Below are 19,853 nucleotides of genomic sequence, written 5' to 3' on the forward strand. Positions count from 1 at the left end.
TTTTTTATTCTTTGTTTTTGACAGTGTTTTTAGGTATTGTCTTAAATAATTTGTATTTACTTCAAACGGGGGGGGGGGGAGAGATTTAAGAAACCTACATTTGTGAATAAAGTATTTTGCTAATAAAAGCAAATTAATCAAAAAAGAAAAAAAAACATGATTGCTTTGCTCCAGGTAAACTCACCCGTGCGCGTCACTGCTGCGCTTCGGCGCTAGTGACGTCACCAGGGTAAATCCCACACACACCAACAAGCTTTAACTTGTATGAGTGTGTGTCGTAGCTAGTTACACAAGCTACTGGAAGCATGTAGGACTAGCGAGTATAAATCTGAGACACGGTACTTACCTCGAACTTTTTCTCGCGGGTAATTCTATATCCTAATATTTAGAGTGAATAGAATAGAATAGAATTGGTGTTTGTCCAGACTGATCTGAGGTCATATGGGACTCAAACAGAGCAGTCCAGCCGCGGGGGTCCGGGTCCGGTCTTACTCTGATGCGGCCGGCGGATCCGGTCGGGCTGCGGTTCTGCGCTATTACGCGGGCAGCCCGGCGGCACAGATCGGTGAACGGATCCGGTATCCATCAGACGCCTCCCGTTCATTCATCCCGAGCAGCGGCCGGAGAGCTGAGACAGACGGACAGAGAGCTCTGCTGATCGGATCTTTACCTGCGCACCTGCTGTCCGGTAAGAGCGCGCGCAACATCACGTGACCCGATACGTCACACTGATTTAACAATGCTCATGGAATATGAAAAAGTCAAACACTCAACACAACAAGATCATATTTAGGTCATATTATCTGACCTTGTATCAAGGTAAGAATTATTGACCTGATTAGGCTATGACCTTATTCATGTGACATTTCCTAATCTCATAGAATTGTTCACAAACTCACGCGTGCATTACAATTGATATTATTTCAGAAGAGTGCTGCACATCTTTATTCAAACTTTATGAATGATCAGAGCATCAAACAAAGTGTGTTTGTGTGCAGATCTCTGTGGTGATTGATTGTTGTGGTTTTGCGATGGAAACTTTACACACAGACGTCCTGATGTAGGAAGAAAAGAAGAGGAAATAAAGCTGATATATTCATGGGTTGAATGAAACATTAGGTCGTGAAACTGTGCGGTCTGACTGTGTGTTCTTCAAGGTCACAATTTGCTGTGTTTTTGTGACCTTTGACTGGCAATAACCATCAAACAATACCTGTGTTTGGCTGGAGGACATTTGCGGGTTCAAAAAGATATAACAGATGATATTGAATGTATTCAAGTTTCCACAAGAAATTGACAAGAAATCTGTCTGATCAGGAAGTCAGAATATACCAGGAAACAGTTGGGAATTTCCACTATATTGTTTGTGTTCATGATCACAGTTCCCGTAGTTCCTGCTGAGATTTTAATGCGTCATGTTTGGAATAAGAAATGTGTCGGCATGTTTTTGATTTGTTTTATAAGAAACAGTCTGACCTATCAGTGAGAGATACAGTAACTCGGTCTGTTTTGTGTCGCTGTCAATCATCACCAAACAGCATGGCCAAAATAATGACACACTTCTTCTGTCTTCCATTCTTCAACAAACCGATATTTGACTGCCAGTGTAAGGAAATGTATCTATGAGTGGCTTATTGACACATGCCCTTTCATTGTAAATTGGGATGTTTTACCAAAAAAATGACACATTCAATTTAAAAACGACTGAAAAGATGAAAAGGACATTGTAGACGTTGAGATAACATACATGATTTAGGTCAAACTAGACTGCAAGGTCAAAGTTCAAGAGGCTCTCCATCAATCAGATTTCTTATTGAGTCTTGACTTGGCTGTTGCTTATCAATAGTCAATTCCGTTTATAAGCTGTACGTCTTTGACGTGCGTTTCAAAATAAGAACAAAAATCTGCTAAATAAAAATAGATACAAAAACAGAACTGGAATCATGTTGTTCATTCATCCATGTTTCTTCTATGTAAAACACACTCTGCACAGTGTGTTTGTTTGGATGACAGCGATCTTTGATATTTAACCCCACATAAAACACCTCTAACGTTTAACTTCTGGATTTCACTCGGGCTACACACACACACACCTGTGTGAGTCTGTACTGACAAAACATTAACAGGAAGTGAAAACAGGTCATCTGTGATTAAATGAAGTGGTAACGTCTGTATATCCAGACTAACTACAGTTAGTCATTCTGTATAACAGATCGTGTGCGTGTGCGTGTGTGTGTGAGACGCTCTAATCACACGTGTGCTATTTATCTAGAAAGTAATTGACTGATAAATGCATTGGTAGAATGATACATATAAAATCTGACTTTATTCCAAATGAAACACACATGTTGTCAAAGGTCGAGCTTTATGTTCACATAAACGTGCAGGACAACCAGGATTACAGCAATCAGATGTTATTCATCCTAATGTGTTTCAGATAAACGGGAATAACACACTACAGGATGAGATAAGATCACAGATGAGATACACAACTGATATGAAGTGACCAACAGAATGATGAAAAGATGAACATTAATGTGATTTTGTCTGCTCTGTTTGTTTGTTTCAGCAGCATTTCACTGTCCTGTGTGCACAAAGTTTGTGTGCTCTGATGAAATAAACGTTCATTTGCTGATGTGTTTCTCCAAACCCAGACTCAATTATAACGGTAAGAAGACATTTCATGTAATGATGTCGAGTGTTTCAACAGTACATTTCTTTCAAATGAGGGAAAGTGTCTTTAGTTGATGAATATTACATCATTTGTAGTCTCTTCTGTTTGATTCAGTTTTACTCCAGATTATGAACATAAAATAAAAAACACACATAGTGCATGTGACTGCCCTTACAAAAATAAATAAGCTTACAGTACAGGTAAGGTTTAAGTATATTTACAATTCTTTATGTAGTTATATCAATGCTGACTTTTTCTGCCCGGTTTCAAGGCTTAAAACTAGTCCCAGACTAAAATGAAAGTTTGAGGTGTCTTAACTGAAAATGAATCGCCCCGGAAATATCTTAAGGCATGTCGTTGCCATTGTTTTGTCTCAAGATATAAACAGTAATGTTTTCATCTAAGGCGTTTTGATAAAAGTGACTTAAATATAATATTTAACTAAGGCATAGTCCTGGCTTAAGCCTTGTCTGTGAACCCGGGCCAAAATGATTTAAACTTGAACATGAATGAGTTTATAAGACCGGATGTAAAACTGTGCTTTAATAGACTACTTCATCAAAAGAACAAACACAACTACAACAAGTCAAGTATACGTAAAATAGTTCATTATACTTTTCGAGTATACCTATTTTGCTGAGAAGTGCATAAAAAGTCGACTGGGAGTAGGCCTACCCGTCACAATAGTGACCGTAAAGAAGGTCTTCATTTTTAAAGCTCTAAAAGTCTTCCTGGCTGATATTTTAATGCATTTCCTACAAATATGTTCAAATAAATAGAGGGTCTCAATTAAATATGTGCAGTGTCACATGGTTAGTGCAAATTGTCACATGAGCACAGCAGTTTACTTCCTGTTTGCTCCATAAGAAGAGGATGACCGCATCAAAGCTTTAAAACAAAAGGCTAGTAAAGTTGTTAACATAAAGATACGACAAACATTTTTTGGTCCACATTATCTTTAAGGTGTCTGGTATTAATATATGAATTCACATGTATTCAGTTTTGTTGAGTGAAAGTTGCAATGACAAAATAGTGCACTTAATTAAACGTTCAAATGTTACAAATAAGTTACAATATTGATGTTGTTATACTGGTAGTAATAATATAACAATTTTGTTATAAATTAGAATAAAGTAACAATTTAAAAATATATTGATGGTTGTATTTTGTATTATTTGATCTCGATAGTCCTATCAGTGTTGTATAAGGTTTTTTTAAAGCATAATAATAACCTTAGAATGTGATCAAAAATGTAAACATAGCTGGGCTGAAATTTATAACAATTTTGATAAATGCAGAAGTATGTTATTTTAGTATACGCCTTATCCCACCTGTCACAATTGTGACCGACCTTTTCACTCACCTTTCCAAAAAAAATTTTTGATTATTACACAGGGTTACTAGTAATGACACCTCATTTGGATATTTTCATGTCTGGGTAAAATTTGGGATTAAATGGGTTAAAAAAGTATACTAATAACACACTTAAACTTTTACTAAACTATTTTAATCAGTTGTAATTCCGCATAAAATCCTTGAACGTACAATAAGTGCAAAACAGGTCATTCGTTTTTAATGAACTGTTGTGACAGACCTCATGAAAACGGGACAGTCCCACATAAACTGGGATGTCTGGTCAAGTACACAGAAGGTCAAACCTGCTCGTGTTGTGTTACAGCGCCCCCACGTGACATCCTACTGTTACTGCTACATTCATTCATTTAGCAGACGCTTTTATCTAAAGTGAGTCACAAATATGAGAGCATTCAATACTATGTCTAAGAAGCTAATGTAAATCTATGCTTACACGTGAGACGAGAGTTGAACATATGAAAAGATGAACAACAGAAGATAGGGCTAAGTTTTTTCATCTTTCTGTAGAGGATGTTTTGTCCCGGGACTGTGGGGAGTGCTCCATATGCCTGGATGACATGCTTCAGGGGGACACGATCGCACGTCTGCTCTGTCTCTGCATCTATCACAAAGGGTACGAGAAACATTTATGAATACATTCAACAAACACAAACATGGCTGTGAAACTCATGTCTTCTTCAATCACAGGTGTATTGATGAATGGTTTGAGGTCAACAGGTCGTGTCCAGAACATCCCACAGATTAACACACAACCTGCGATGGGAAAGGTCAGGAGCTATGCATTACCAGGAGCTATGCAAAATATTGCAAAAACAAGACTGTCTATCCAGAAAAATATACAGACGATATAGTTGAGTTGTGACTGAACGCTTTAAACAACACTGAATATCTAGTGTGCAGTGTGCATCAAGTTAACTGGAAGTCTATTCAAGTGTCTTCATTTTTTTAATTGCGTGTATACACAATGTCATTTATTTCTTTACCTGCAGGTTATATTTTCAGTAAAGGGACGCTTCGTCAGAAAGGTGATCTGCTAAGTCCTGCATCAGGATCTGACAAGCTTTGAGAATAAATGTTGACTCCATCATCATCATCTGAGATCTGCGTGGATTTAAATTCCTGCTGTGTCGAATCTGAAGAAAGCAGCATTATACTGTACACAGTTGTGCAGACCTGAACGCTGTCGAACGCAAATCCAGATAACATAATGTATCCATAGTTCTCTCTGGAGATCAGGTGCTCAACAGTATAACAGCTTCATGCTTAGAAACATATAGGTTTTGTTTTGATATACACAAGATGCCAAAACTTTTGCCTCAAACTGATCCCAAACCATGAATGACTTTTTGGCTGCATGTATATGAATACAGTGGATTATGATCTCAACAACGAAAAGACTATGAGATATTAGTTTGTTTTCTGTCGTCTTAGAATTTTAAAATGATTCTAGAAAAACTACTCAGGATCGAGGCCTGTGTGTCAGTTGAAAGAAATGAGTCTTTGTGTTTCTTTGGCAATCTCAGAAGTGCTATTCCTTCAAATGCGCTGCTATAGAACATGTACATGTAAAGAAAATAAAGATTTTTTTGGTCTGCAAAAAACAACTGTGCAATAACACATTGATTTAAAACATTGTATCGTTGTATCTATTGGTTTGTTCCTGGGTGACAAGAGAATTTACCCCCATATCCAAAACAATGTGAGCTGCTATCCTGTTTTTTTTAACACTTTCTCTGGCCTGTACATAAACACCAAGTCTGGGTCGCTTAATGATAATGTTGCATCTGCTTTAGATGAGAGGTGTAAGTGACCACATTACATCTGTCTGCGGCTCTATACTTCCTGAATACAAAAACGACTCTTTTTGTTAGCACAATTCTATTTAGGCGGGATATGTTAAAATAAAAGAGAAACACAAAACATGCACATACAGAAATAAAATAAATGAATACCATACTAGTTATTGAAATTTAAAATAGTGTTTGGCTTCTTTCTTAAATTTTGTATGCTTCTTAAAAAAAATGCTATTTATTTGTATTTAATACGTTTATTAAAATGATGAAGTCACTCCCATTAGGTGTGTTCAACTTCACGGGGCGCGCAGACCGATGGCGGACGTATTTCATCAAAATACCGCAAGAGCGATTAAAAAGTAAACGTCAATTCTGTTCTCGCGGTATTTTGTCATGTGCCGAATCTGCCGATCGGTCGCAGCGCCGCGTGATGTCGAACCCTCTCACTGCCGCCGCGCGCAGACATTTAACATTTAAAATGTGCACAAAAGACGCTTTTATCCAAAGCGACTCTAAACAGTGACGAGTAGGCTACAACTACTGTCACGATTATGAAATTTGGCTGACGATTAATTGTCTAATAAATCATTGCGATTGTGACGATTAATTGTCTGTTTTAGAGCTTTGACTTTTAATTCTCATACATTGTTTATTCAGCTTTGAAACGACCATATTGTTCTGAATATAAAGACTATGTTCTATTTCTTGCCATACATAGGAAAAAATTGGGTCATCATACTTGAGGTTTAGGCTTTTACCTGTCAATAATACAACCGCCAAATACTTGTAAATTAAGTAAATTGATCAGGAGTGAATTGAAGCCACCATTACAATGCTATCAGTCATAGAAAAGCTTCTAGTCTGTTTTTTTCTCACTTGCAAGACTACAATAAAAGTTTACTTCTATGTTAATGAGATTTCGGTAGACTGCAGGTTATTTTTATGGTATATGCTTTAGTTTTTTTTAAGTGATTGTGTTGTGGTGGTACATTTTACAAGTATTACCATGCTTTAGTTACAACATATACAATAAAATATGCAATATGCAGATGCACTACAGCTCCCCCTAGTGTCTTCTATAGAGATGTGCAATCATTGTGATGATCTGAAACCATCGCGATGAGACGATTATTTAATAATCGTGACAGCCCTACACTTTAATAAAAGGACTGTGTTGATGTTAGTAACAATAAAGTTTCTATATAAAAAACCACAATGCGTTATATCATTTGTAATCCATTACCATATCAGTGTTTCACCAGAACACACCAGTGATGCTGTGAACGCGGACCAGTCTGTGGATGTACCGCATGAAAGCTCATACATCAGGTAAACATGTTTCTTCACAGACTTGGAGAAAGAAGCAAACGGGCTTGATTTGCAGTGCTAAATATTGGTGAATGAAACTGGTGTAGATTATATGTGTTTGTTTTATTCATAATGACACTTCTTGATTTATTCTGCGACGTGATTTATCACGTCGCAGAATACACAAAATGTACAACATGTAGTAATCCGTTCTCCCAAACATCACAAAATAGAGACTGTGTCTGTCCCCCGGATTAGCAAACATAAAATAATGCGTAAACCTCTTGAAAGTAATTTAATAAACGTTAAACAAACTAAACATGAACAAAATACAGATAATCAACTGTTACGACTCGGATTGCTAAATATTAGATCTCTCTCTAATAAAGCACTTTTTGTTAACGATATGATAACAGATCATAAAATAGACATGCTCTGTTTGACAGAAACATGGCTAAAACCAGATGATTATATTGCTTTAAATGAATCTGTCCCCCAAGATTATTATTATAAACACGAGCCTCGTCTAAAAGGCAGAGGGGGAGGTGTCGCAGCACTTTACAATAACTCTCTTAGCATTTCCCAGAAGTCGAACTCTAAATATAATTCTTTTGAAGTCATGGTTCTTCATGTTTCAACACCTAATACTAAAGATAAAACACTTTTTAAATTGATTCTAGCTATTGTATATAGGCCTCCAGGGCACCACACAGATTTTATTAAAGAATTTGGTGGGTTCTTATCAGAACTAGTACTGGCCGCAGATAGACTCCTTGTCGTTGGTGACTTTAACATCCACGTAGATAACGTTACAGATGCCTTAGGAATGGCTTTCAAAGACACTCTTAACTCCATGGGCATTAGTCAACATGTGTCAGGACCCACTCACCTTCGTAATCATACTTTAGATTTAATACTGTCTTACGGTATAAATGTGGACGACGTTAAAATCCTTCAGCAGAGTGAAGACATTTCGGATCATTATCTGGTATTATGTTTGCTTCACTGGCCTACGGCTGCAAATAAAACTCATTGTTACAAATATGGTAGAACAATAACTTCAACTACCAAAGATGCGTTTCTCGATAATCTGCCCGAATTGTCTCAAATCATGAGAAATAACGTTGAAGATCTTGACATTACCACTGAAAATTTTAATTCCACCTTCTCGGTAACGCTAGACAAAGTTGCTCCACTACGTTTAAAGAAGATTAAAAATGGCAGCCCCACACCGTGGTATAATGAACACACTCAGGCTCTAAAGAAAGCGGCCCGAAAAATGGAGCGCAACTTTAAGAAAACTAAATTAGAGGTATTTCGTACAGCATGGAAGGATAGTATTCGAAAATACAGGAAAGCCCTAATAACTTCTAGATCCGCCTACTTTTCATCACTAATAGAAGAAAACCAGCACAACCCTAGGTTTTTATTTAACACGGTGGCTAAATTAACAAAAAATAAATCGTCAGTGACTTCTGATCCTGTATATCAGCATAGCAGTGATGAATTTATGAACTACTTCACATATAAAATCCAAGATATTAGAGAAAAAATTATAACAATGCAATCAGAAGTGAAACCCGCTGAACAAACTAACTACAGCGCCCTTAAGGAGAAAATGCAATTATTTTATACCGTAGATCAAGATGAGCTGTCTAAAATTATTAGATCATCTAAATCAACAACATGCATACTAGACCCTATACCTACAAATCTACTGAAAGAGATGCTCCCAGAAATTATAGATCCTCTTCTTGGTATTATTAACTCATCTCTGACATTAGGACATGTGCCTAAAGCATATAAGGTGGCTGTTATAAGGCCCCTTGTCAAAAAACCCCAACTCGACCCTAGAGAACTAAGGAACTACAGGCCTATATCGAATCTACCTTTCATATCTAAAGTTCTGGAAAAAGTAGTTTCAACTCAATTATGCTCCTTCCTCCAAAGGAATGACATCAATGAAGAATTCCAGTCTGGATTTAGAGCATGTCACAGTACAGAGACTGCTTTGATCAGAGTTACAAATGATCTGCTATTGGCGTCTGACCGAGGTTGTATCTCGTTATTGGTGCTGCTAGACCTTAGTGCTGCATTCGATACCATTGACCACAGCACACTCCTACATAGACTCGAAAATTATGTCGGCATTAAGGGAATAGCTTTGAAATGGTTTAAATCTTATTTATCCGACCGTTTTCAATTTGTAGCAATAAACAATGAGGTGTCACGCAAATCGCAAGTCCAGTACGGTGTACCACAGGGCTCAGTCTTAGGGCCTCTGCTCTTCGCATTATACATGCTACCTCTAGGAGATATAATAAAGCGACACGGAGTTAGCTTTCACTGTTATGCTGATGATACTCAACTTTATATTTCCTCGAAGCCTCATGAAACACAGCAGTTCCATCGAATAATGGAATGCATAGTCGATATAAAAAACTGGATGAGTAACAACTTTTTATTACTGAACTCGGACAAAACGGAAGTGTTACTTATTGGACCGAAAACTGCTATAAGTAACAACCAAGAATACTGTTTAACTATTGACGGATGTTCCATAAAACCCTCGTCGTCAGCAAAGAATCTTGGCGTTCTATTCGATAGTAATCTGTCATTTGAGAGCCACGTCGCCAACACCTGTAAAATTGCGTTTTTCCATCTTAAGAATATATCTAAACTACGTCATATGCTGTCAATCTCAGATGCAGAGAAGTTAATTCATGCATTCATGACATCAAGACTAGATTACTGTAATGCACTGTTAGGTGGTTGCCCTGCAGGCTTATTACAAAAACTCCAATTGGTCCAAAACGCGGCAGCTCGAGTTCTTACACGTACAAAAAAGTATGAACATATTAGCCCGGTTCTGTCAACCTTGCACTGGTTACCTATAAAGCATCGCGTTAACTTTAAAATCTTGCTTATTACCTATAAAGCCTTACATGGTTTAGCTCCTCAGTACTTGAATGAACTCCTTTTGTATTACAGTCCTTCACGTGCATTACGCTCTCAGGCGTCCTGTCAGTTGGTAATACCTAGAATTTCAAAATCAAGTGCAGGTGGTAGATCCTTTTCCTATCTAGCGCCTAAACTTTGGAATAGTCTTCCCTGCACTGTCCGGGAGGCAGACACACTCTGTCAGTTTAAATCTAGACTAAAGACGCATCTTTTTAATCTTGCATACACTACTCTTCCATAATATAAATCTTCAGAGGGTTTAGGCTGCATTAGTTAGATCAACCGGAACCAAAAACACAACTGATGTACTTGTTGCATCAAAGAGTACAGAACAGTACTCTACTCTCAGCCAGTCTTGTCTCATTGTTCCAAGGTTACCACAGCGAGCAGGATGCAGTTCATGGCCTGACCTGATGGTAGAGCGGAGAATGGGAAGTGGGGACCTGACAAGAGCTGAGATGATAGAGCTGGATAAAGAAGGACGCGGTCTCTTGACATGTCTTCACCACAAAACTTCAAATGCTATTAGATTATTAATGATAATCTTAAACTATAATTTATTTTATTATTAAGTTTATTTATTTTATTTAGCCTTGTTGTGCAAGTTCTCTGGAGCTTGTGCAGAGGCAGCAGCTTTTGCCAGAGGGGAACTGGAATCCCCTGGTTGGGCCTGGGTTCTCCTGAGGTTTTTTTTCTCGATTAGAGTTTTGGGTTCCTCGCCACCGTTTGCATACTGTTTTTGCACTATCTGCCTGACCGGGGGGGCTGCTTTAGAATCTTAAAGTTTTACTTAATTAATATTGCATATAGGAATTTATTATCTGTTATATTTGACCTGTGCTTCTCTCTCCTTTATCCTAAATGTGTGCTCTCACTGAGCGTGTGTGTGTGTGCGTACTTGTCTGTGTACGTACGTGTGTGTGTGTGTGTGTGTGCGTGCGCATCCGTGTGTGTGTGTGTCTCTGTGTCTGTGTGTGTTGGTGCGTGTTGTGTGTGTGGAGTGTTTTGTGTGTGGGTGTGTCTGTCTTCTGTGTTTTCAACCTTTTCTTGTTTTTGCAGGTACAACTTTGATTGTTTTGCTTGTAGTCAATGTGTCTCATGTACAGCTGCTTTGTAACAATGAAAATTGTAAAAGCGCTATATAAATAAAGTTGAGTTGAGTTGAGTATGTGATAATCTATTATTTTACAGTCCACATCCAAACGTTCAAGTCAAATCTGCAGAAGAAGTTTCAGTGTTTGTATGAGGGAACATCACAGCAGGAAAACCCAAAACCTCCAGACCAGCGGCAGCTGATGTCATCTCCTCTGAGTGTGTCGATCGAGTCACAGAGGTACGAGGCTTCACCGACAAACAGAAGGAGGAATACTTCCACAAGAGAATCAGCGATGAGAGTCTGGCCAACCGAATCATCTCACACCTGAAGTCATCCAGGAGCCTCTACATCATGTGTCACATCCCAGTGTTCTGCTGGATTTCAGCCACTGTCCAGAGAACGTCGAGTCGAGCAAACCGTAGAACCCCCAAGACTCTCACTTAGATGTACACACACTTCCTGATCGTTCAGACAAACATCAAACATCAGAAGGACTATGAGAAGAACGATCTTCAAACTGGCTTTCGAGCAGCTCTTGAACGGCAATGTGATCTTCTATGATGAGGACCTGAGAGAGTGTGGCGTTGATGTGGCAGAAGCATCCGTGTACTCAGGATTGTGCACTCAGATCTTCATAGAGGAGCTCGGCTTGTGTCAGGGCCCGGTGAAAGTTTTCTGCTTCGTTCATCTGAGCATCCAGGAACATCTCGCAGCTCAGGAAGGTCAGGTAGCAGTGAACAAGGCTTTACGGAGCAAGAATGGACATCTTGATAACATGCAACAGACGATCAGAGAGAATCCGTCTCCTGAGAAATCCATCAATCTGTTTCACTGTCTGAATGAACTGGGTGATGACTCGCTAGAGGAGGAGGTCCAACGTTATCTGCAAAATGGCGGAATAAAGAACAGCAAGCTCACTTCATCGCAGTGGTCGGCTTCGTTTTTGTGTTGTTGACCTCAGTGAAGAAGAGCGATGTTTTTAGTCTTAAAAGCTTTACTGGAGCAGAGAACGCAGCAGATGAAGTTCTTCAGAACCTGCTGCCCGTGGTGAAAGAATCCAGATCTGCTCAGTAAGAAACATTCATTCAGTCACATGAATAAAACAACATCATGTCTTCTTACCAACGCAGTAAAGAGGATATTATAACAAACTCACGTGATGGCATTGAGAAGTCAAAATAATTGCAGTAAATCTAATTTAATCAAATAAGAACGATTGACAGATTCTTTTGCATCATCAAATTCTAATCCACATTTTTTTCAGATATGGTTTGTTTGTATAAATATTATTGTTACCTAAATAACATAATTGCTTCCAACATATGAGAAGATAAATATTTTAAAAGAAAAGATTTTATTTTCATACACAGTCGCTTATATTGTATATAAGTTATAAGCAGTTATTATTTAACATGTGACCCTGGAGCACAATACCAGTCTTAAGTAGCTCAAGAATATAAAACGCATTGTATGGGTCAAAATGATCAATTTTTCTTTTATGACAAAAATCTTTAGGATATTAAGTGACGATCATGTTCCATGAAGATATTTTGTAAATTTCCTACTGTAAATAGTGAATAGTGAATCTGATCTCTGATGGACTGAAGAATCCAAACTGTAAACTGGAGACTCTGTGGTAAAACATGTAAAAATAATTACCGATCACATTAGCGCAAGAAGATTATTTCTTAATGAAAATGTGTGCTGTGATGTGTATTACACCGATTTCAGAACATATTAGCATCTATTCTGAAAGTTCATCATGTTCCCAGTAAACAAAGATACGCCTAAAAAATGTATTTTCCATGTCACTGTCACTCGTTGAAAATATGTCCCGACTAGAGCCAAGTGTTTAAGATGTCTTTTTATGACATCTTTTGAATGTCCAGTGTTGACGTATTCATGACATCTATACAAGGGTAAAATGTAGTTCAAATCAATGCAGACAAGACATTTTCCAAGTCTTAGAATGTAAAACGCAGACTCATTTTACACATTATTAACACAGCTTCTGCGTAACCTTGTTTCTCTTTCTAATAAACCTTGCATTGGGTTAGTGACTCAATTAATTCTCTTGTGCTTCGTTCCCACCCTTCTGAATTATGTTGCATTAATAAGGAGTTATCACAAACTAAGTCTGTTTAGTTGCTCTATACAATCAGTAGCCTATAGTAAATGTAAGTTAAAGTGTCGCCAATGTAACCGATTAAAACTTGAGGTGGCGATGAGGTCTTAAAATGTATGGAGTCTTAAAAGTATTAAATTTAGCTCTATGATTCCTGTATATACCCTGTAAATAGTCTCATGCTGCATTCAATTATTAACTTTATCAATTGTATAATTTATCATTTTTATACAAAATATTATCATTTTTATTTTTCGTCCATATGAAGCTGTTTTTGGTATTTAGCCCAAAAATGTTGAAAATTAGGCTTTAATTAGTCTGTCATATTTGGACCAAATTAATAGCTTTTATCGCTGGAAAGACGTCCATAATGCGATGTCTAAATTTGGTTGAAAAGTGAAAAGCTGTCAATCTTTATCAGGCTCTTTCAACAACCTGAATTTAACCTTATTTCAACCATGTTGTATATTCATTATAGGATCATATTCGTGTTACAATTACTCTCGAAATAAGACAACTGGCAAAAAGAACCAATCAAACATTAATTTGTTGTTCTGTCTGTCAGAACAGAACAACCCGTTCTAGCTCAGGTCTCCATGATCCAGTTGTTAGTAATCAGAGCTTAATCGGTCTTTCAGGACATGTCAGACATCTGTCAATGCTTTTCAGTTTTAATACTTTAAGGTAAAGCTTGTAACATTCTAGTATACAGTATTTATTTTATGAGTAACTTGCAAGGTAATCTGTGAATTGTTGTTATGTTATACATATTTGTATTTGTATCTGTTTACTGAATCACACCTCTATGCATAGGTAATAAAAGAAAGATTTTCTCAGAGTGAGAATAGCCAACAAATAATTGTTTTATTTTCACTTTTGTCCATTGCCCTTATTTTATAAAAGTAATAGAAAGACGACTTTTCAACCAAATTTAGACGTGGAGGAACGTCTTATTACAGACGTCTTTTCAACGGCCGGAAAAGACGACTTTTCACCTTTCACTTTTCAACCAAATCTTAACGTTGTTTAGACGTCTGGTAAAGACGTCTTTTCAACCAGTTTTTGTTGGGTGGGATTGGTCAGACAGATAGTCAGATGAGTGTTGAGCTGGTCAAACAAACAAAACAAGTTTTAATGCAATTAAAATTAATTTGTTTTGACGTTGTTTAAATGTTTGTGTTTCTAGTGCTAGCAGGATTTAGATTTCCAAGAGATCATGGTACCTTTGGATGTTGTCGTGTTCAGCTGATGGATGACGTCAACAGATTCACCGAACACTGATCACACATTATAATTCAACACACCTGCTAAAGGCAACGATGGAACCATTCAACCTTTTATTTAAATATTTTAAAGGTTTAATATTAAAACAGTGTGCTATCTCAGATCAGCAGAGCCTGTGAACTGAGACTGAGAGTGCTGACCAGGTAAACAATCTTTACTTTGGAAATTCAGGTCAATTCATTTCATGACTGTGTATTTCAAACTCATTCATAGCTACAAGCAGCAGCAAGCAAATACAAACTTGAAAATGCTGTTTCTTGCTTGTGTTTTGTACTTGGAAAGTAAAATTTTTAAATCTGAACCTTTATCAGAATATTTAAATATTAAGGTAAAATATAAAGAAAAATGATGAATAACAATGAAAAGGACAGTATTTTTGTGGCGTGCTTCACATACAGTCAAGTGGGTCCAGAATTTAACAGACTAATATAATGTAGAACAAGGAATGTGTGTCTCTTCTGTTTAATCCATATCTCAAAACATTAAAAACCCATTAAAATGCATGTTTTTATTTAACGACGGACTTTTATTTAACGAGTGTGTTGCTGCTTTGCCACAATGCAAATTGTGGAAAGCGCTATAAAATAAATAAATATGAGCTGAAGGTCGAATTAAACCTAGGATGAATTGGGCTTTTACCCAAACGCAGTGCTCAGTTTGTTGCTTTTCGTTTTTAACAAGGGTAGAAAAGAAACAGCCGGTGGTGTTCTCAAACTTTAATGTTGACTGTTTTTGATGAAGAATTGCCTTAAAGTAAAAATGTTTTGAGGTTGAAATTTTGTGATTGCAAAGGCCTACACAACCATAAGTGTCAGATTGAATTGTACAGACGGGCAGAAAGATCTTCCGAAACTATAGATTTAATTTTGCATAATCTTGGTGTTGTGAGTTAGTTAGACATGCTTGTCTCAAACGGCCCATAAACCTTCTTTAAGCTCCACTGATTCTGTCAAGAGATGTGTGTATGTTCATAGTATATTTTGTTAAGATCAGTTGCAGGTCATTTCTCCATGCTGGTGATCTGATCCAGTACTGATGTACCGCTGTAGTCATTTGTCTCCTGATCCAGAAGCTTCTGTATGTAGTTTTGAGGCAGGCTGTTCTGTTGAGCCCCCAAACACACGACCTACACACAAAATGAGACGAGAAAAATGACCTCTGGACTCTTCACCACTGTTGCCAAACCATATGGTTGTAAGTGAGCACCAGAACACTGTGTGAATATATTAACAACCAAATAAGTGACACGTTAATGAGCCAGTTCAAAGCTTATGTTTTGGTCTAAAGGTGGATGGTGAATTTAACCTTTTTGTACTGTGGTGAAGGTAGACATGGCCTAAAATTGTTCATCTTATACGTGCGGCAGAGAATCGGCCCCTCGTCTGTTTCCACCATCACCTGTGAAGGGCTGTACATGCCCTCATGCACCTGTTCCTGTCTGAAACACATTTATAATACATGCCTGAAATTTGTTTGTTTTTCCCGAACAAAGCCATAAAGTCATGATGATCTCACTTGTCTAAAGTGGACAGGTTTTCATTATCTAACCGCCACACGACCCCCCACACCTCCTCTCCGTCACTCTCCTCTATTGTGGCCACTCCACCGTGCCAGGTGCAGTCTGTGGTGTCCCCCCAAAGCCCGAAATTCAGTCTGTAGTCCTGCAGACATACTTGACAATGATGGAACTGTGGTGTACATACAGTACAATTCATGTACCATGGCATTTACATTCTACTGCAATGTACTTGAATACCACAGTAAATATACAAAGACAAAAACGTATTACCAGTGTGCCATGCTGTTGTTTACAGTCATTTATAAAGCTTTTGTTTTATCATTAAGAAATAAACTGACTTTGAGCCCAAAAAAATGACATTTAAATGACTTTAGTTGTTGCTAATGCGCTGAAATCAATAGTGAATATCCCATCTCATTCATTGTTTTTTTTTTACCTATATATATATACACTCACCTAAAGGATTATTAGGAACACCTGTTCAATTTCTCATTAATGCAATTATCTAATCAACCAATCACATGGCAGTTGCTTCAATGCATTTAGGGGTGTGGTCCTGGTCAAGACAATCTCCTGAACTCCAAACTGAATGTCAGAATGGGAAAGAAAGGTGATTTAAGCAATTTTGAGCGTGGCATGGTTGTTGGTGCCAGACGGGCCGGTCTGAGTATTTCACAATCTGCTCAGTTACTGGGATTTTCACGCACAACCATTTCTAGGGTTTACAAAGAATGGTGTGAAAAGGGAAAAACATCCAGTATGCGGCAGTCCTGTGGGCGAAAATGCCTTGTTGATGCTAGAGGTCAGAGGAGAATGGGCCGACTGATTCAAGCTGATAGAAGAGCAACTTTGACTGAAATAACCACTCGTTACAACCGAGGTATGCAGCAAAGCATTTGTGAAGCCACAACACGCACAACCTTGAGGCAGATGGGCTACAACAGCAGAAGACCCCACCGGGTACCACTCATCTCCACTACAAATAGGAAAAAGAGGCTACAATTTGCACGAGCTCACCAAAATTGGACAGTTGAAGACTGGAAAAATGTTGCCTGGTCTGATGAGTCTCGATTTCTGTTGAGACATTCAAATGGTAGAGTCAGAATTTGGCGTAAACAGAATGAGAACATGGATCCATCATGCCTTGTTACCACTGTGCAGGCTGGTGGTGGTGGTGTAATGGTGTGGGGGATGTTTTCTTGGCACACTTTAGGCCCCTTAGTGCCAATTGGGCATCGTTTAAATGCCACGGCCTACCTGAGCATTGTTTCTGACCATGTCCATCCCTTTATGACCACCATGTACCCATCCTCTAATGGCTACTTCCAGCAGGATAATGCACCATGTCACAAAGCTCGAATCATTTCAAATTGGTTTCTTGAACATGACAATGAGTTCACTGTACTAGAATGGCCCCCACAGTCACCAGATCTCAACCCGATAGAACATCTTTGGGATGTGGTGGAACGGGAGCTTCGTGCCCTGGATGTGCATCCCACAAATCTCCATCAACTGCAAGATGCTATCCTATCAATATGGGCCAACATTTCTAAAGAATGCTTTCAGCACCTTGTTGAATCAATGCCACGTAGAATTAAGGCAGTTCTGAAGGCGAAAGGGGGTCAAACACCGTATTAGTATGGTGTTCCTAATAATCCTTTAGGTGAGTGTATATCAAGTATAGTAATAGTCAAGAGTAAGCAGCTAGTAGGTTTATATTAATGGAAACTAAAAGCATTTATAATAGGTATTTTTGCAGTTATTAACACGTGAATGTGGAAATAAAACAGTTGCTTTGTTTACCTTGATTTTGCCGATGCAGTGAAACACAGCTGACGGGTTGTTAAGCTGGAGTCTTTCTTTCAGTAAATTACTGCCGTAGGCAAAATACTTGAAAAAGCTTGTGGGCGACATTTGTAACGACTCTCTATCTTAATGCTTTAAACGCGAATGTCATATAATGTTAAGAAGCGTTAACAAACCACCCACATGGCTTTAATATTGATAGACAGCTCCAGTACTGACTGGCAGACATCCAGTGACGTCACATCGGCCTACGACTGACCATGGTTTAGAAATGATGCTGCAGCAGTAAACAGAGCATTTGGTGCAAAATCTTTCTAATCTGATGAAAATAAACCGCAATTTAACGTAAAACAAACAATTCGCTCGAATGAATCGAGTCTCTACAAGAGTTGTTAAATCAGAAAAGGAGAGCCGACTAGCAGGTGTCCCGAAATATCATCCTACCCGTCAGATTCTCATGTCATTTTTTTGCGCTATAAAATCATCCTACCTGTTAAGTTTATACTGCTACGGGAATCTAATTCTACATATTTATTTAATACTGGTAGTACAATTTGATAGGGTATTGCGCTGTAAATTAATCCTAACGTTACTTTCTTTTATGCTGGTAGGATCTCACAGGGTATTTACGCTGTAAATTTATTTTATGTGTTTATTTTTAGATGGTTGGACTATCTGACAGGGTATTTTGCATTGTAAAATCATCCTACCTGTTTATTTTGTCGATGTGTTTTAGATTATATTAAAATTTGCCCTGCGGTAGGAAAATCTGACAGGGTAGGACAATTCGACAGAACACCGGTTGTGGCTAAAAGGATACAGCTACCTCCAATGGGCATGCGCACTTCAATACAGCATCATTTTAGTAACGCCGACAACAGTTAATTGCTATTTTTTATTATTGTAAGGTTAGGTTTAGGGTAGGTGTTAGCTAATGTCATTTATTGTAATTTAATGGCGAGATTTTGCATCCCTTCTAGCCACAACTACCCGCGATTATTTCCTGTTTGCGTCTCAAATTTCAAAACAAAAGACCCACAAACTGTAAAGCGCTATAAACGGCTGGCAAATGTAAAGTAATGCCATTAATGGGGAACATCAATTAACGTTTGCATTCATCCAGATAAATTATGTTAGGTCATTACTCTTTATTGAAACACTATTTCTTCAGCAGTTAACTTTCAATTATTGGATACGACTATTTTAACCAATAATAAAAGATCTAGATTAATGAAGCCAATAACATTTATAAACAGTTTCCCCAAACCTTTATGTATAATACAAAACTCACAACTTTTTGGTTGTATTTGTTCCCCATTACAGAAACACAAAGGAACTCAGGCATTACTTGATGCAAATAGCCTCTTTAAAGTTGAATGTTCTCAGTTCTCGGCTATCTCCAAACAAGAAAGTATCTGTTTTAAATCTTGAAACAATACAACTCAAGGAAGCAAAGTCTCCTAATTTTTCTAGGTCTGGGGTCTCTTCCTCCAACATTTAAGGATTGTGACAAATCTGGGGCCGTTTCAGAAAGGAGCTTTAGTGAAAACTAATATTTTAAAACAATAGTATATTAACCAGCTGAAATGAGGGAAACTCTGGGTTTTCCGTTTCAGAATGTGAGGTATGTCAAACCCGAGAAAGCGGGGTAACTCAAGCCCGTTTCTAAAGGAGAGGTCACTTATACTCAGAGTCAGTAACCATAGTAACTTACTCTGTGAACCTAACCTGGTCGGGAGCAGGTTTTCTTTGGTAAACCCAGAGTTTATTTCCATCTCCTCCCCCTTTTAAAGCGCCAGTGGTGTACCTCATTCATTAATACAGTCATTCATGGCACACATTTTGATCACACACAGACCATCTCAGTGATTTATATGTCATGTGTGCTTTTATAGAGGATTCATGAAGAGGCT

The 19,853-nt window shown here is 38.0% G+C and overlaps 2 protein-coding genes across 3 annotated transcripts; one reads left to right on the forward strand and one right to left on the reverse strand.

The window, feature by feature from the left end:
• Nucleotides 1-85: 85 nt before the first annotated feature.
• On the forward strand, nucleotides 86-6,979 carry znrf2a (zinc and ring finger 2a). Of its 2 annotated transcripts, none has more exons than XM_057355397.1 (5): nucleotides 86-688; nucleotides 2,570-2,668; nucleotides 4,556-4,661; nucleotides 4,736-4,815; nucleotides 5,038-6,979. In XM_057355397.1, exons 1-4 carry the CDS (start codon nucleotides 442-444, stop codon nucleotides 4,791-4,793), a joined length of 510 nt encoding a protein of 169 aa, XP_057211380.1. In that variant the 5' UTR covers nucleotides 86-441; the 3' UTR covers nucleotides 4,794-4,815; nucleotides 5,038-6,979. The 2 variants fall into 2 exon arrangements, with proteins under 2 accessions (XP_057211380.1, XP_057211382.1); XM_057355399.1 differs by having other exon boundaries at nucleotides 2,573-2,668.
• Nucleotides 6,980-14,226: 7,247 nt separating this feature from the next.
• On the reverse strand, nucleotides 14,227-18,938 carry ggcta (gamma-glutamylcyclotransferase a). Its single transcript, XM_057354114.1, has 4 exons — nucleotides 17,938-18,938; nucleotides 16,131-16,276; nucleotides 15,921-16,053; nucleotides 14,227-15,741 (listed from the first exon to the last, which is right to left on the reverse strand). Exons 1-4 carry the CDS (start codon nucleotides 18,046-18,048, stop codon nucleotides 15,616-15,618), a joined length of 516 nt encoding a protein of 171 aa, XP_057210097.1. The 5' UTR covers nucleotides 18,049-18,938; the 3' UTR covers nucleotides 14,227-15,615.
• Between the last annotated feature and the right edge of the window lie 915 nt (nucleotides 18,939-19,853).

This window comes from Triplophysa rosa, linkage group LG16 (genome assembly GCF_024868665.1).
Source record: "Triplophysa rosa linkage group LG16, Trosa_1v2, whole genome shotgun sequence".
Classification (NCBI taxonomy): domain Eukaryota; kingdom Metazoa; phylum Chordata; class Actinopteri; order Cypriniformes; family Nemacheilidae; genus Triplophysa; species Triplophysa rosa.

Excerpts from the sequence above, each read along its gene's own strand:
- znrf2a (XM_057355397.1), top strand. The coding sequence starts at position 442 with ATGGGACTCAAACAGAGCAGTCCAGCCGCGGGGGTCCGGGTCCGGTCT. Across the intron at positions 689-2,569 it reads ACCTGCGCACCTGCTGTCCG|CAGCATTTCACTGTCCTGTG; the intron begins GTAAGAGCGCGC and ends TGTTTGTTTCAG. Across the intron at positions 4,662-4,735 it reads CTCTGCATCTATCACAAAGG|GTGTATTGATGAATGGTTTG; the intron begins GTACGAGAAACA and ends CTTCAATCACAG.
- ggcta (XM_057354114.1), bottom strand. The coding sequence starts at position 18,048 with ATGTCGCCCACAAGCTTTTTCAAGTATTTTGCCTACGGCAGTAATTTA. Across the intron at positions 16,277-17,937 it reads ACTGCATCGGCAAAATCAAG|GACTACAGACTGAATTTCGG; the intron begins GTAAACAAAGCA and ends GTATGTCTGCAG. Across the intron at positions 16,054-16,130 it reads AACCTGTCCACTTTAGACAA|ACAGGAACAGGTGCATGAGG; the intron begins GTGAGATCATCA and ends AATGTGTTTCAG.